Source organism: Chaetodon trifascialis, chromosome 21 (genome assembly GCF_039877785.1).
Source record: "Chaetodon trifascialis isolate fChaTrf1 chromosome 21, fChaTrf1.hap1, whole genome shotgun sequence".
NCBI classification, from domain to species: domain Eukaryota; kingdom Metazoa; phylum Chordata; class Actinopteri; order Chaetodontiformes; family Chaetodontidae; genus Chaetodon; species Chaetodon trifascialis.
The window spans coordinates 20533715-20549494 of record NC_092076.1 but is presented as its reverse complement, the minus strand read 5'-3'; the positions used below and the strand labels follow the sequence as shown (position 1 = coordinate 20549494).

Here is a 15780-nt window from a genome sequence, read left to right as displayed (position 1 = left end):
GTTTAATTTACGTGATAAGGCACTTATTTTAACAGCACTTATTTTAATAGCTCTTAATCTTGATTTACCATTGTATGCACTTTTACCAGTTCTTATCTACATATCACGAATATATGATTATTTAATTATTCTCAATATTTATTTTAGTATTTATTTATCTTACTATTTATTCATCACCCACATTTATACATGTACCAGGTTAATTGCTCATTTAACTTTTTCTATGGCAATAGTAGAAGCACAAGTGAACGTGACATTCAATATAATTCTTAACAGATCACCAAATGGAGGCCCAGGGACAGCACGCACTGGTGGGAAGATGCAGAGCGGTGCCGGGACTCAAACTGGGGTCCCCTGTGTGGAGGACGGAGATTCTACATCTGTGCCACCAACAAACATGTCCAATAACTTCATCCATCCGTCCATACTACATCCAGATAGTTAGGCCAGTGCACCACATTTTCAATAGAAAACTTTTTTAAACCCAAACCTAACCTAAACCTTAAACTAACCTTACCCCCAGTCATCATCCTAAAATGTAATGATTTACATTATGGGGACTTGATTTATGTTCCCACAACGTGAGGAATACTTGGACATACACACACACACACACACACACACACACACACACACACACACACACACACACACACACACACACACACACACGCACACACACACACGCACGCACGCACGCACGCACACACATGTTGTGTTTATATCACTTGTGGGGACATAACATAGACTTACATTCATTTCCTGGAGCCTTACCCTAAACTAAGCTTTTATCTAAACGTAACCATAACCACTATTTGCCTGTTCCTAACCCTGTACCTAATCTAACCTTACCTAACCTGTAACCCTATCCTCAGTCTGCACCCTAAAATTTAATGATTTACATTAAGGGGACCTGCATTTTGTCCCCATAAGGGAGGTCAGTCCCCACAATGTGACTGTGTAAACAGATTTTTGTCCCCACAACGTGATAAATACCTGGTCTCACACCCACACACACACACACACACACACACACACACACACACACACACACACACACACACACACACACTTGCAACCAAAACACCCACTATGCCACATCACAAAGAAATTTAGTCTTGTGGCAATTAAAGGCCTTGTACTGAGGTGAACCTAGTGGGTAAGTTGTATGGTAACTATAAAGCGCCAAACCTCAGGCTCCATGGCTGACTCCCACCGCAAAATAATGTCCTATAATTTCACTGTTTGAACTACAGCAGGATGGCAGCCCATCCTAAGCTCAAAATAGATGAGCTCTATAATCAAAGCACCGTGTGTGACCCTCAGATAGTGGAGGAGAGCGAGGGTAGCTGTGTGTGCGAGTCTATGTTTGTACACGGCAGTAAGTAGCATTTAAAGTTAACAAAAATAGATACTGTCGTATATCAATGTTTCACCTACACGCCCAGTCAGAGCACTGAACTCTTCTGGGACACTATGGCAAAGGAAAGGCCTGCTTCTTACTAGTTATTGAACAGAGATGGCTCCTAACTCTGGGTGGGGCCCCTGAAAGACTCATTTTAAAGGATTTACAAGACTAATTTTACAGTACTTAATGCATATGGAAAAGAGCCGCATGGATCCTATTCCGAGTAACGAAGGACGGACCTGGGACCTGTGTTGGGCTGCACCCAAATCATATTCAGTCTGATCAGGTTAGGTCCTGTTTTACTGCAACAGATCTCACGTCTGTGTCAATGTGTCATGGTATACTTCCAATTATGTTGTTCATATTAGTTTGAGCTGACCAAATCAAAGACAAAGGTGTTCATAGCTGTTCAGAAGGGCCTCACTCATAAAGCATGTGGGCATACAGATGGGGAAGATGAGATAATGGTTCCAACACAGTAGTAATACACACTTTCAGCCACTCAGTTTCTGCTTGGTGTTGGTGATGTCACTTATACACACAAACACTCATGGAAGTAGAATGGAAAATCAGATCAATAAACTTATTTTGATTTGTATAAGAGAACACATGCACACACACACACACACACACACACACACACACACACACACACACACACACACACACACACACACACTTACAGGATTGTTGCTCCTTGGCCCGGCTGGATGTTTTGTGTGACTGACACCAGACAGTGACACCGTCTTCCAACAGCTTCAGAGTTCGTCTCTTCTGCCAGCGAGGCGAGCGGACCTAAACAAATGATAAATGAATCCATGACATCTCATTCATTTCATTACTAATCACTCACTGCTACTAACAACCACTAGTAGTTCATACTGTAATTAGTAACAGCTTTACCTTTACCATACTGGAGCCCTGTAACATCTGCTTCACATCTTCATCATCCTGCACTCCTGGAAAGCAAACAGACAAAAAGATAGTTAAAGAAAGGTGCATATGATGCCATGAAAACTGTATTTAATTGAGTACAGGATGGCGGCAAGTGTTTTGAACTCTGCTGCGCTGAAAGAAGGCGGGGGGTGGGGAGAGAAAAGGGAGGAAAAAGAGTCAAGCACAGTCAGAATTAGAAGCTGGCGTATATACATGTGTTGGACCGCAGCAGCTCAAATGGGAGCTCTGTAATTCTGACATGTTGGTCCAGCTCTAGCAGTTGGGTATGGCTACAGATGACACGGTATGGACAGAGACATAGAGAAAGACAGAAGGAGCTGATACTGTGGAAGAGGTAAAAGCAGAGAGAAGATGGGGACAGACAGACAGACAAAGATTGTATCCTGATGAGGTGAGACAGGGAGGACTTTTGATTCCAGAGGAGAGCAAATTCCAATTAGCTAAGTGCTTTTGGCCTGTTATGAAAGTCCTATCCTGTGACACCTTTTACGAAGATGACAAATGCGGAGATATGCCTTTCAGCTGAATGTGCCTGTATCTCAACCATAGCAGACTTTGTAAAACACACATTTGCTCTTTTGCGAACAGTATGTGAAGCAGTGTATGTGAAGCCTGTTAGTGATAACTGCTAATCTCTCCATACATAGGATATCCCTGAGGGCATGACAACAACAACAACTTAACTTTAAACTTTTAAGAGTTTCAGCAACTTTCTGACATGTAGGTGGTTTTTCAACCCAACCAGATCCAAACCCTACTGTACAACCTCATAAATTCCAAACCTGGAACTGGAAAATGCAATTTTAACCACTGAGTTTCATCTACTTCTAAATCATAATTACAGATCTGATTACAGAACTGAAGATGATCAGCACTACACTGCTGTCTGTGGATTTAACGGATTAAAGTATGTATGATATATATAAATGATATATCTTGAACTGCAGTTGGTGTCTAAACGCTGTTTGAATTTGAGAATATTCCATTTTAAAGAACATACTAATTCATTCTAATTTATGCATTTAGATTTGGGGATTCATTTGTTTAAATCTAGCAGCTCCACTCCAACAATATCAGCACTGTAACCTTCAAAACAGCCAAACACTGCTTTCATTAAGCAGACAAGCACAGGTTACATTTCCAAACAGCCTTTCCAACATTTTTATAACAAGATACAAGTGGAGTATCAAGTGATGAAAAACACTGGCTCCAGGTTTTGGTGTTGAAATCAGTGAAAAATATATAAATGAGGGAATAGTAGACAGTGATGATGCAAGGTGGACGTGCAAAATAATGATGAGTCACGTAAACATGTTTTGCTTAGTGTGCCTTCACAAACTTCCTCCACTAATGTGATTGGAAGTCATGAAAATATTCTGCTTTACTTCTTGTATAGCTGTACTGCTATTCAAGAAGACTATTCAAGATGATATAAATGATAATTCTGTTACTGATTTATTGAACTGACATCTTCAGCAATAATGAATTAATAAAAATAACTCTTGCTACCTTAATCCAGATATCTAAAGCTCCTCTGACAGAAAATCAGCTAACACTTTGAAATCTGTTACAGCTCAATAGTTATTTGACTGAATCCAGCTGTAGTTAAATCTTCTTTGTATACTCCAGATGATATCCGATCTTTGTCTTATTTCCTTACTAGCGGGACATGAGTCAGAGCTCGGATTATCAGGGCGGTGACTGTCTTTGACTGGATTAGCAGAGGAGAGCTCAGTAGGAGTGAATGCATAGTGCATGATGCAAAAGATCTTGTGATAAATGCAGCATATGAATCAAATATAAATGTACATTCAAGTACATACTTTCTTGCTGAGAGATAAGGTGATCAATATCACCCTCGTTTTGGCCGTGGAGCTGGAGCCAGAAGGAGATTATTTTAGTTTCCCCTAAGGAAAAAATTTACAATAACTGTATAACATCAAAAATGTTAAAGCTGCATGTTTTGCCTCGTGTGGCTAGGGAGCAAGCTGCAAACACAACACCCCTGAAGGGCACTAATGAACAGGCATCTTATTTATTTCATTAATATGCAAAGAAAGAAGGAGGTTACATTTTGGAACTATTTCAAGCAAACAGTGGCTTTAGAGGTGTTGGTAGGCATATTTTTTAACTTTGGACAGAGCCAGTATTCCCCTGCTTCAAGTCTTAATGCTAAGCTAGGCACCTGGCTCTAGCTGTATATCTAACACATACACGAGTGGTATCAATCTTCTCACTGAAAACAAGAAAGAAAATAGACAACAGTAACAACTTCATAAAATAAAATGTCAGTATTGTGTTGTGTACAGCTCGTTTCACTGCGCCCAAAATAAATCAATATGTAAACAGAACCTTTATATTTTGACATTATAAATGTATGATAAATGCTGAAACAAGCCCCGAGCTGCGACTGCAGACCTGTTGCAGACTGGTGGTTTCCTTTGTCTCCTGCTTCCCTTCTTGAAAACAAGCAATCTAATCAATGACCATCTGCTATTTATAGTAACCAATAGAATGTATGGATGGTGAGTTATTTATGGAGAGACTTAAAATGGACACTAAGGGGGCCCTGTGACCTTATTATCATATAGCAATACATAACCATGTGTGTATTGAGGTAAAGAGTAGATGATACATTGTATTGTCTTGCAAAATTACTATTTCCACTGCAAAAAGGGACTTACAAAAATGATGTCACATGGCTTTAAGTTCTCCTTCCCTGATGCTGCTGAGTCCTAAGCTGAGTAAGTAGGACTCAGCAGTTGAAACAGAAGTCTCACTGTGGTTTGAGAAGGGCTGGGTCACTACACTCACAAAGGCACCTTGATTACTGGGAAAACACACACAAGCATGCAGACACACATACTCCCCTGTGTACAGCATGAGCTACTGTAAATCAGGAGAGCAATGTTGCAGCAGTGGCAGAAATTCAGCGGGTGTGTGGCTGTGTGTTTGATGAGGAAGAGAGGCACACCATCTGAGTGTTGATCAGAAACAGACTGACCGCTACAAAGCAACTGATCTCAAAACAGTGTTCCTGCTTGTAGGTTGGTGTAATCAAACCATGTGGTTTGACTGATAGCCACTGCATAGAATCAAATCACACACACACACACACACACACACACACACACACACACACACACACACACACACACACACACACACACACGCGCGTACCTCGTGAACAGGGGACTGTCGCCGAGCACCTGGGAAGTGGGAACTGGTGTTTCTGGTCATTTTAAAAATACAAAACTAAAATGCTACACTTAGTTTTAAGGTCTTTTACCATAATATTACTTCAAATGTCAATTTTTATTTTTTTTAAAGAAGAAGCTAAGAAGGGACTTGGCGATGTCTACCTATCAAAGAGTGGACCTCCATAGACTACAGTGTGACTGTCTGTATCCATTTATTCACTTAATGAGTGTTGGTTTACTGCAAAGACTTTCTTTGTTTCTTTCAAAATGTACATTTTAAAATAGACACAGATGGTCTAAAGATCAAGTTTGATTTGCAAATATACCAGAAATGTTGTTTTACACTACACTGGTGAGGACGACAGTTGTAATGTGTTGTGTAAATTAGATCAGAGTAAATACCATTATCTAGTTTAGGAATTATTATTTGTAATTATCCACTATAATCTATCAAAATGGACATGTTCATTATCAGTCTTCAAGTGTGTCAAACATTTATTTGGAACTGAACAAAAAAACGTCCCCACTTGTATAGTAAAGAACAAAATGGTACAGGTCCCCAGTTAAATGGTGTGAAACGACACTCACATTCACATTCTCACATTCTAGTAAAGCTAAAATGTGCAGCAATATCCCCTCACGTATGTCAACATTTCAGACGTGGTCCTTAAAGCTACTGGTGTGGAATAGGCACTTTGCTATGAATGTTTAGCCAGTGTAAATCTGGCTTTGGATATGATAATTACAGTTTCCTTCAATTGAACAACTTGTTTTGAATGAATGTTTTATATATATATATATATATATACACACACATATATATATATATATATACACATATATATATATATATATATAGGAATTGTGTTATTCTTCATGCAAACACCCATACCACCGAATCTATCAAAATGGACATGTTCATTATCAGTCTTCAAGAACAAAAAATCGTCCCCACAAAATGATACAGGTCCCCAGTTAAATGGTGTGAAACGACACTCACATTCACATTCTCAGATTCTTCACATTCACACACTCACACTGCAATCAAAATGAAAGATTTAAACACAAGCCATTGCCCTTGTTTTTGAGACACAAATGTACAACTCACTTCATGAGACTAAAGACAATAAACATGTTTTTGGAACTGAACAAAAAATAGTCCCCACTTGTATAGTAAAGAACAAAATGGTACAGGTGCCCAGTTAAATGGTGTGAAACGGCACTCACATTCCTGCATGTATGTATACATTAGGACAGAAAAAGATGTGGTCACTGTGACAGAAATGTGTGACTTGTGAATGTTTGGTTGGTTTTGCTTTTGCAGTGATAGTGTTTCCTGTTCTGTCTCTGCAGAGACTACAATGCCTTTAGAGAGTATTCCATTGTTTGCAAGTAGAAATACTAGCACACCTGGCTTTGAATAGGATAAGCCCAAATTATCCAAATGAAAAATGAATGTTTTTTTTTTATATATATATAGAAATTGTGTTATTCTTCATGCAAACACCAATACCACTGGCATCTCTGTGTTGGTTTTACAGAACAAAGTTCAAACAACATAACAAAAGAATTCTCTAGTCCCTTCATGTAATAACAAACAAGTTCCCCCTTGAATAGGATGGACCGACATTCAAACTCCACCATGTGTAAATACAAGAAGTAAGCTAAATTTATTCTAATATATCCACTATGTTTCATAATATTCCATTGAAATAAATCATCTCTACAAAATAATCTCACAATTATTTTTCAAACATGATTTTTTTTATTAGATTTTTGTAACAAATTATAAAGGCTTTAGGGGAAATGGCTTAACCATTTTCAAGCTTGACACTGTATTTTTAATAAGGGCTACCAAGAGTGCAATGAGTTATTCATGAATATAGTAGAGTCCAACTTGGTCATAGGAATGATGTCGGCAACGAGTGCTAGATGCGTACTTCAGGTGGGATGGCAACTGCTACCTGCTATTTCAACGGCCATGTCATTGCAGATATGAAGACCTATTCAGTGTCAGTATATAAAGTAAGCACGGATTCACACAGGATCAGGCATTCCGGGAAAAAGCCCCACGTCACGCAAGCCTATCAGACACTAAGATCAGTCAAACATCCACAGCCTGAAATGTCTCTGAAACTGAGACTATCCAGGTGGATTCAGAGACTAAACTCTGATAATCTACCTGTTTGTGTGTTCTCACTTTGTTTATTTCATGTACCAGCTTCTAAATCTGAGTCTGACTCACAATTTGCAACAATAATGATGAAGTCTAGAATTTTTTTTTTTAACATTTATTGTAAGATTCAAAATGTCTTAAATAAACAAGACATCATCAGGACTATTTCCCATTCCACAATTACATATGTCTACAGTAAAAACAGAGATTTCAAATGTCATTTGCAGCATAATGCCTCTTTACATATCTCTTGGCTCTGAAGACAACTGTAGAAAAGCAAACATCATATAGGATAAGATACGTCTTCCTTTTTTTTGCAGTTGTGAAAAAAATCTAGTGTCAGCCTCACAAAACATGGTCTTTCAGACCCTGGGCAACATCATTTAAAAATAAAGAGTTGCCTATAGAGCTTAAATGAACATCATCACTTAAGAATAGTGCAGGCTTATCAAACACTAGCTGAGGATGATGCACCATCCTCCCATTAACACACAAATCAAAGGCAGCCATCACACTGTTAACAAACTTCCCTGCTTTGTCAATCTTCACTGGGGGTGCATGCCTCCAGTGCCGTCTCTGGTTGATGGAAGAAAACAAAATTTTCATCTGAGAAAACTGTTGATGGAGGATATGCAGATCCCCCTTTATTGCTCTGAGAAGCAGCACACTTTTCACACATCCAAGGTCATTGCCCCCACAATGAATCACTAGTACACCTGGAGCAGTTCTTCCTTTTAGGCAAAGAAGGGAACGAAGTCACCCCAACACATTCCTCCCCTGCTGAACCACTCAGCATGGGCAGGCACACCAAGATTGGCCCCTATGGTCTTCCTTGCTTGTTTTTCACCTCGACGCACATAACTACCACCAACAATCCAGACTTTGCAAGTTGCTGAAAGAGGAGAAAGGATATACATGCTTAAAAGTAAATCAAAGACATACGTTTTAACCTAAAGAATTGATCTGTATTATTCCTATATTATCCAGATGTTGCACAATAACTTGCATTTATCTTTTCACATGACTATTTGTTAACAAGGTTAATTTGTCAGTTCCATCACTGTTAAAGCCTCAAAGGCTTATATTTTAGAGATGGGTCATGAAACACAACAAAGGATATTTTCAAATAGTAACAATTTGCTTGCTCTAAAATACACTAGCTACTACTCAGGATAAACCCTGATTTTCACTGATGAAAAAATAAATAAATAAAAATACTGACAACATACCATTATCTTGGAGTGTAAATTCTGTTGTTACTTGAACTTCTTGTTGTTTAGGATGAACAACATGAACCACAGACTTAACTTTTCTGTAAAAGAAATAAAAGAGAGTGCAAGCATGGTAAGCATTTTCATAGAATCACTTGGAGAATAACTGATGACTAAAAATCACCTAATGTTTACACTTTATGAAGTGCAGATTTTTTAACTGGCTTTCTATGGGTGCAAATCTATGTAAAATTCATTTTTATTAAGGAAAAAAAAAAGGTATTTGCCATTTGAAACTTACCTCATCTTGTAGAAGAAAGAACCTGTCTCAAAGATTCCAAGTGCAACAGTTCCAAAAGGCACCAAAGACACTTGTGAAGATTCTGAGGGGAGTCGAGAGTAACTTCAGTCCTGGCTAGCTATACATAAAGTGATCCTTCCTTTTGGATAAGGTATCTTTTGCTAACAGCTCCTCATACAGCTATGCAAATACTATCAAAAAGCTCCTCCCACAAAATAGAAGAAATGGGTTGGTGGACTACACTGGTGAGGACGACACTTGTAATGTGTCGTGTAAATTAGATCAGAGTAAATACCATCATGTAGTTTAGGAATTATTATTTGTAATTATCCACTCTGATCTAATAAAATGGACATGTTCATCATCAGTCTTCAAGTGTGTCAAACATTTTTTTGGAGCTGAACAAATTAACAGTCCCCACTTGTATAGTAAAGAACAAAATGGTACAGGTCCCCAGTTAAATGGTGTGAAACGACACTCACATTCCTGCATCAAGAGGCAATAATCACCTGTAAGGTTAGAAGCAGCAGGAATGTCACAGAGAGGGTGTAGCTGTAATCCAAAGGATTCCAATCAAAATGAAAGATTTAAACACAAGCCATTGTTTTTGAGACGCAAATGTATAACTCTCTTCATGAGACTAAAGACAGTAAAGCTACAATGTGCAGCAATATCCCCTCACGTATGTCAACATGTCAGATGTGGTCCTTCAAGCTATTGGTGTGGAATAGGCACTTTGCTATGAATATTCAGCCAGGGTAAATCTGGCTTTGGATATGATAATTACAGTTTCCTTCAATTGAGCAACTTGTTTTTGTCTTTCTTCTTTAACCTGAATAGTGAAGTTAATCTCCAGTAGTTACCTACACCTTTTAAGAATCAATGTAACAAGATCCAGACCTGTTCTTCATATAGTATAAAATGACAATCATTAGATGCTCAGTTGTGTGGAAAAATGCTAAAATATCCATAAAGGTTTTTGTAAAACCAGTATAGACTACTCTTTGAAGATTTAGTGCACCATTGCAAGCACTCCATGACTTTCTTCAAGACCTTCTGAAAAAATGCTATCAACTTACAGTGGATAGAAAAAGTCTACACACCCCTGTTCAAATTCCAGGTTTTCATGATGTAAAAAAAATGACAGCAAGACATATAATTTCACAACTTTTTCCACCTTTAATCTGACCTATAACCTGTACAATGCAAGTGAAAAACAAACAGAAATCTTTCAAGGGGGTGAAGTAAAAATAAACAACTGAGATAATGTGGTTGCATAAGTGTACACACCCTTTTATAACTGGGGATGTGGCTGTGTTCAGATTTTACCAATTACATTCTAACTCATGTCAAAGCATCAGCACACACCTGTCGCCAATTAAAGTGCCTCTGATCAACCCCAAATAAAGTTCAGCTGTTCTAGTAGGCTTTTCCTCACATTTTTGTAGCCACATATTCCAGCACAAGCCATGGTCCGCAGGGAGCTTCCAAAGCATCAGAGGGATCTCATTATTCAAAGATATCAGTCAGGTGCAGTTTACAAAAGAATTTCCAAAGAATTAAACATACCATGGAACACAGTGAAGACTGTCATCATCAAGTGGAGAAAATATGGCACAACAGTGACATTACCAAGAACAGGACGTCCGTCCAAAATTGATAAGACGAGAAGAAAACTAGTCAGGGAGGCTACCAAGAGGCTGACAGCAACACTGAAGGAGCTGCAGGAATTTCTGGCAAGTACTGGCTGTGTAGTACATGTGACAACAATCTCCCGTCTTCTTCATATGTCTGGGCTATGGGGTAGGGTGGCAAGATGGAAGCCTTATCTTACAAAGAAGAACATCTAAGCCCGGCTTCATTTTGCAAAAATCTCCCAAACGCATGTGGGACAATGTGTTATGGTCTGATGAAACCAAGGTTGAACTTTTTGGACATAATTCCAAACGGTATGTTTGGCACAAAAACAACACTGCACATCACCTAAATAACACCATACCTACAGTGAAGCATGGTGGTGGCAGCATCATGCTTTGGGGCTGTTTTTCTTCAGCTGGAACTGGGGCCTTAGTCAGGGTGGAGGGAATTATGAACAGTTCCAAATACCAGTCAGTGTTGGCACAAAACCTTCGGCCTTCTGTTAGAAAGCTGAAGATGAAGAGGAACTTCATCTTTCAGCACGACAATGACCCAAAGCACACATCTAAATCAACAAAAGAATGGCTTCACCGGAATAAGATTGAGGCTTTGGAATGGCCCAGCCAGAGTCCAGACCTGAATCCCATCGAACATCTGTGGGGTGATCTGAAGAGGGCTGTGCACAGGAGATGCCCTCGCAATCTGTAAGATTTGGAGCGGTTTTGCAAAGAAGAGTGGGCAAATATTGCCACATCAAGATGTGCCACGCTGGTAGGCTCCTACCCAAAAAGACTGAGTGCTGTAATAAAAGCCAAAGGTGCTGCAACAAAGTATTAGTTTAAGGGTGTGCATATTTATGCAACCAGGTTATTTTAAGTTTTTTATTTTATATTTTTCCCCTTTAAAGGTTTCAGTTTGTTTTTCACTTGCATTGTACAGGTTATAGGTCAGATTAAAGGTAGAAAAAGTTGTGAAATTATATGTCTTGCTGTCATTTTTTTACATCACGAAAACCTGGCATTTGAACAGGGGTGTGTAGACTTTTTATATCCACTGTATATATTATACTATGAGTTATTTTGTTTATTTTCTGCAGCTCTCTAATTGAGAACAGATTCAAACAGAGATAATGTACTTTGTATCATGGAGAGCATGGTCATGAGTATCACTACTGTAGTATCATAGTATTACTATAAACATTCAGCCAAGGGTAAATTACAGTTTCCATCATTGGAACATCTTTGCAACTTGTTTAGCAAGCTTCAAGCCCATTGTGGCCTAATGACCATCGTCAGCACCTGGAAACCATCCCCCACTCTGCAGAGAGAGAGGCATGGACACAGTTTGTCATAGATTGCCTGGATCTGATTCACACCCCTCACCCACCCCAAGTCACTCACTTCTCAAAGACAACACTTTGAGTTACCTCAGAGCTGGGATCTGTGAAGCACATGGGGCCTGGTCATGTCACTACTTCAGTGTAGAGAACTTTTTTTTTTAAATGTATAACTCTTTCAGAAAATAATTTAATAGAAGCAGCAATAAAGTAGTAGTAATATGTCAAGTATTCATAAAAATGGCTTTGAATAGTATAAGCCCAGGTTTGTGCAACTGAACCTTTTTGGAACTGATGTAGCCAGAATTATCCAAATGAAAATGAATGGTCCTAGACATGACGCAGATGCCCCCTAAGCATGCATGGTCATGAAAAGTATCACTGTAGTATAACATCATATTTGAGAAGACACATATATGTCTATTTCTGCTGAGTTTCAGCAGAAATGGACATAAAGGTGGATTAAAACATGGCCATGACTAATTCTAATTCTAACTCTTAGACAGTGCCAAAGTCATATTAGCTTGCAGTAACCTTTCCAGAACCAACCATATTTTTCAGTAATTCATGGTGTGTAACCTTAATGCATGTGTCGTCCACTTTATGCAAACTTTCAGATCCATTGTTATGATGCTGCACCTTCTGACAGTCTTGAAATATGTTTTCTCCCAGTCTAAAACTCCATATCAGTCATTATGTGATGCAGTGTATACTAATAAAAAAACTTTATTTAATGTTCAATTTAAGTGTCGTTGTGGTCATGAGAAAATACAGATGTTAAGTAAAAACTGTAGTAGAGCCAGTATCTCATGATAAAGAAATGTGTATTCCTGGAGTTTTTGCAGACAAAGGAAGATCTTTTTGTCTTCTTTTGTCTTCTTCTGTCAAACTTTGGCATATAACAATTTGTTGACAATGATTAGATTTTCTGTCTTTTGCTATCCTAATGAATATTTCCAGGAGGAAGTGTGAGCATTGCTCCACATGGGCCCAGTATCATTCTCTTCAACAAAAAAGGAAGTCTGTGCAATCCTTTTTCTGTTACAATTCAAAGGTCAAAGCAACATTCTTCGTACACGCCTCTTTTACAGGTATGCAGGCTATTGTCTTCATTATCTGAGAACATTTGCATTACTGTGCCAACAACAGTTAGCAAGAACCAATGAGGGTCCAGAAAGATCCAGGATTATACTGAGCTTTGTACAGAGGGTTTATACCAGTCTTTTCTGACTTTTGGAATTGTTCATCACTCGAACGAGGACAACAAAGCCCGGAAGAGATTTATCTACGTTTTTTGAGATGAGACCCAGAAGAATTTGTCCTGAAAAGGAAGCCTTGCACTTCATTGCTTCTCAGAAAGACAAGGACACATTTCAGAAAAAACTCATTAGTGTGGAGAAAGGTACGTTATCAGAATGAAATGTAAGGTTCTCTAGTAAATACTGTATGTATGTGCATTAAAGATCTCAGTTGAGTTGATAATGAATTAGGACACATCTATTACGACAGTCTGTACATAGTTATATCTATACATATTACATGTTGCCAGGTGCAGCCCAGAAATAGTTTAGACATAATTGACATTGTGGTAATTCTAATTTTTCTTAATTTTCTTGTCAGTTGAGAGCACCCTTTTTGAAGATTTGAAACATTGAAAAACTGTACCCTTAAAATAATTCTGTGGATGTGCCAAATCTTGTATGTATTTACAGGTTTCAGACATCAGTCTGATTGCACTGGAACCACCAGCAACTTGGACAATGAGAATACATATAAAGTAAGTATTTTCAAGTAGGTGTTGGGGCACGGTTTGATAACACTTGATATTTTCATAAAAGCAAATAACTGACGCTTCTCTATTTCAGACAACTGAGCAACAGATGTCCCTTTTCCTGGAAATGTCAGACGAAGAACAACAAGCAGAAGTAGCAGTAAGCAGTTATCCCCAACAACAAAAGAATGATCAGCCAGAGATTACTGGCAGTGACCTGATGGATTCCTCTTCTCCCACCAAAGAGAAACGGTCTATGTATGTGATGGTAATTAGAATTTCAATTACATAAACAGAGTTGGTGAAACATGCCTATGATAAGCTAGTATCAAATTTCACAATTCTGTTATTATTTGTAAAGTAACTAACAAGCTATGCTATGTGTTTCATTACCATGGAGAAACAGGTTTAGGGGCAAAAATACTTTTAATTTGTAAGAACTTTTCATTTTACATTACAACATTTTGTTGCAGCTGAAGATGAGTTAATCTTGGATGCAGATAATGCCATTAGTCAAAAAGGTAAGACTTTCCACTACATGTACTTAATCAATCATAACAAAAAATCTGTCACTCTGATTATATTGCCATCTATGTGATTTCAGGAAACTCAGAGGAAAAAGAAGAAGAAGAAGAAGAAGAAGATCCTGAAGAAGGGACTTCCACTTCCAGAAAGGCAACTGTGGACATAAAATCATTACTGCACTTCAGGCAAAAGGGTACGTGATTCCACTGACTCGAATATCGTCACCTTGATATTTATTGATAAGAATTGATGGCGGTGATTTTCCTTGAACAATTTCTTCACTTAATGAATTTCTTCATGTATTTATAGGCAAAGCCATGCACCCCAAGCGAGAGAAAAATAATTGAAAACTATTTCAAAGACTTCCTGACGAAAATGAAGATTCCTGGAAAGGTTGATTGTCTAAGATGCTTGGATGAAAATCCTATTCTAAGGGACAATGGAAGATAATGGAAAGCAGTGAAATATTTTGTGCATAACAAAATAACAAGTATCAAGAGGCATTTGTGCCAATAACTATGAAGACCAATAATACTTACAGCCCGAACTCTGAGAGCTCACATTATGGAGCATCAGTGTTATTCACCTGAATACTGGGAGCTTGCATTGTGGGGTATCAGTGATATGTGCCTGAATGCTGGGAGCTCGCATTATGGAGCCTCAGTGTTAAGTGTCATAACATTGGTAATTCATGTAAACAGAGCATCAGTATAAAGGTCACAACACTCTGGTAACTCATGTAAACAAAGCATCAGTGTAAGGGTCACAGCATTGGTAATTCATGTAAATGGAGCATCAGTGTTAGGGTTGCAACATTAGCACATCATGTAAACATAGCACTACTCTTTTATAACATTGAAGGAATTGATTATTTTCTCATTGATTTCTGTAACTACAACAGTTAGAAATAGTACTGACAGCCAGAATTCTGAGAGCTCACAGTTTGGAGCATCAGTGTTATTCACTTGAAAACCTGGATAACAGTGATATGTGCCTGAATTACTGGGAGCTTGCATTACAGAGCTTCAGTGTAAGGGTCATAGCACTAGTAATTCATGTTAATGGAGCATTTGTAATACATATAAATGTATCAGTCGTAACATTAGCAATTCATGTAAACATAGCACCACTGTGTCATAACATTGAAGCAATTTATTTCTATTTTTCTATTTTATTATTTCTATTTTATTTCATGTAACTGTTTTTGATATGTTTGAACTGTTTACTGTATGTAAAAGAACTCATCATATATAAGAT

General features: G+C 38.2%; 1 protein-coding gene across 2 annotated transcripts in view; it reads right to left on the bottom strand.

Moving 5' to 3' along the window:
* Positions 1 to 15780, bottom strand: part of LOC139350050 (1-phosphatidylinositol 4,5-bisphosphate phosphodiesterase delta-3-A-like) — a 41872-nt gene that overhangs the window by 20612 nt on the left and 5480 nt on the right. For both annotated transcript variants that reach the window (XM_070991142.1, XM_070991143.1), the window contains exons 2-3: positions 2312 to 2367; positions 2092 to 2203 (exon numbers count right to left, since the gene is read on the bottom strand). In XM_070991142.1, coding sequence (XP_070847243.1) covers positions 2092 to 2203; positions 2312 to 2367 — 168 coding nt within the window. The remainder of the gene's footprint in view (positions 1 to 2091; positions 2204 to 2311; positions 2368 to 15780) is intronic.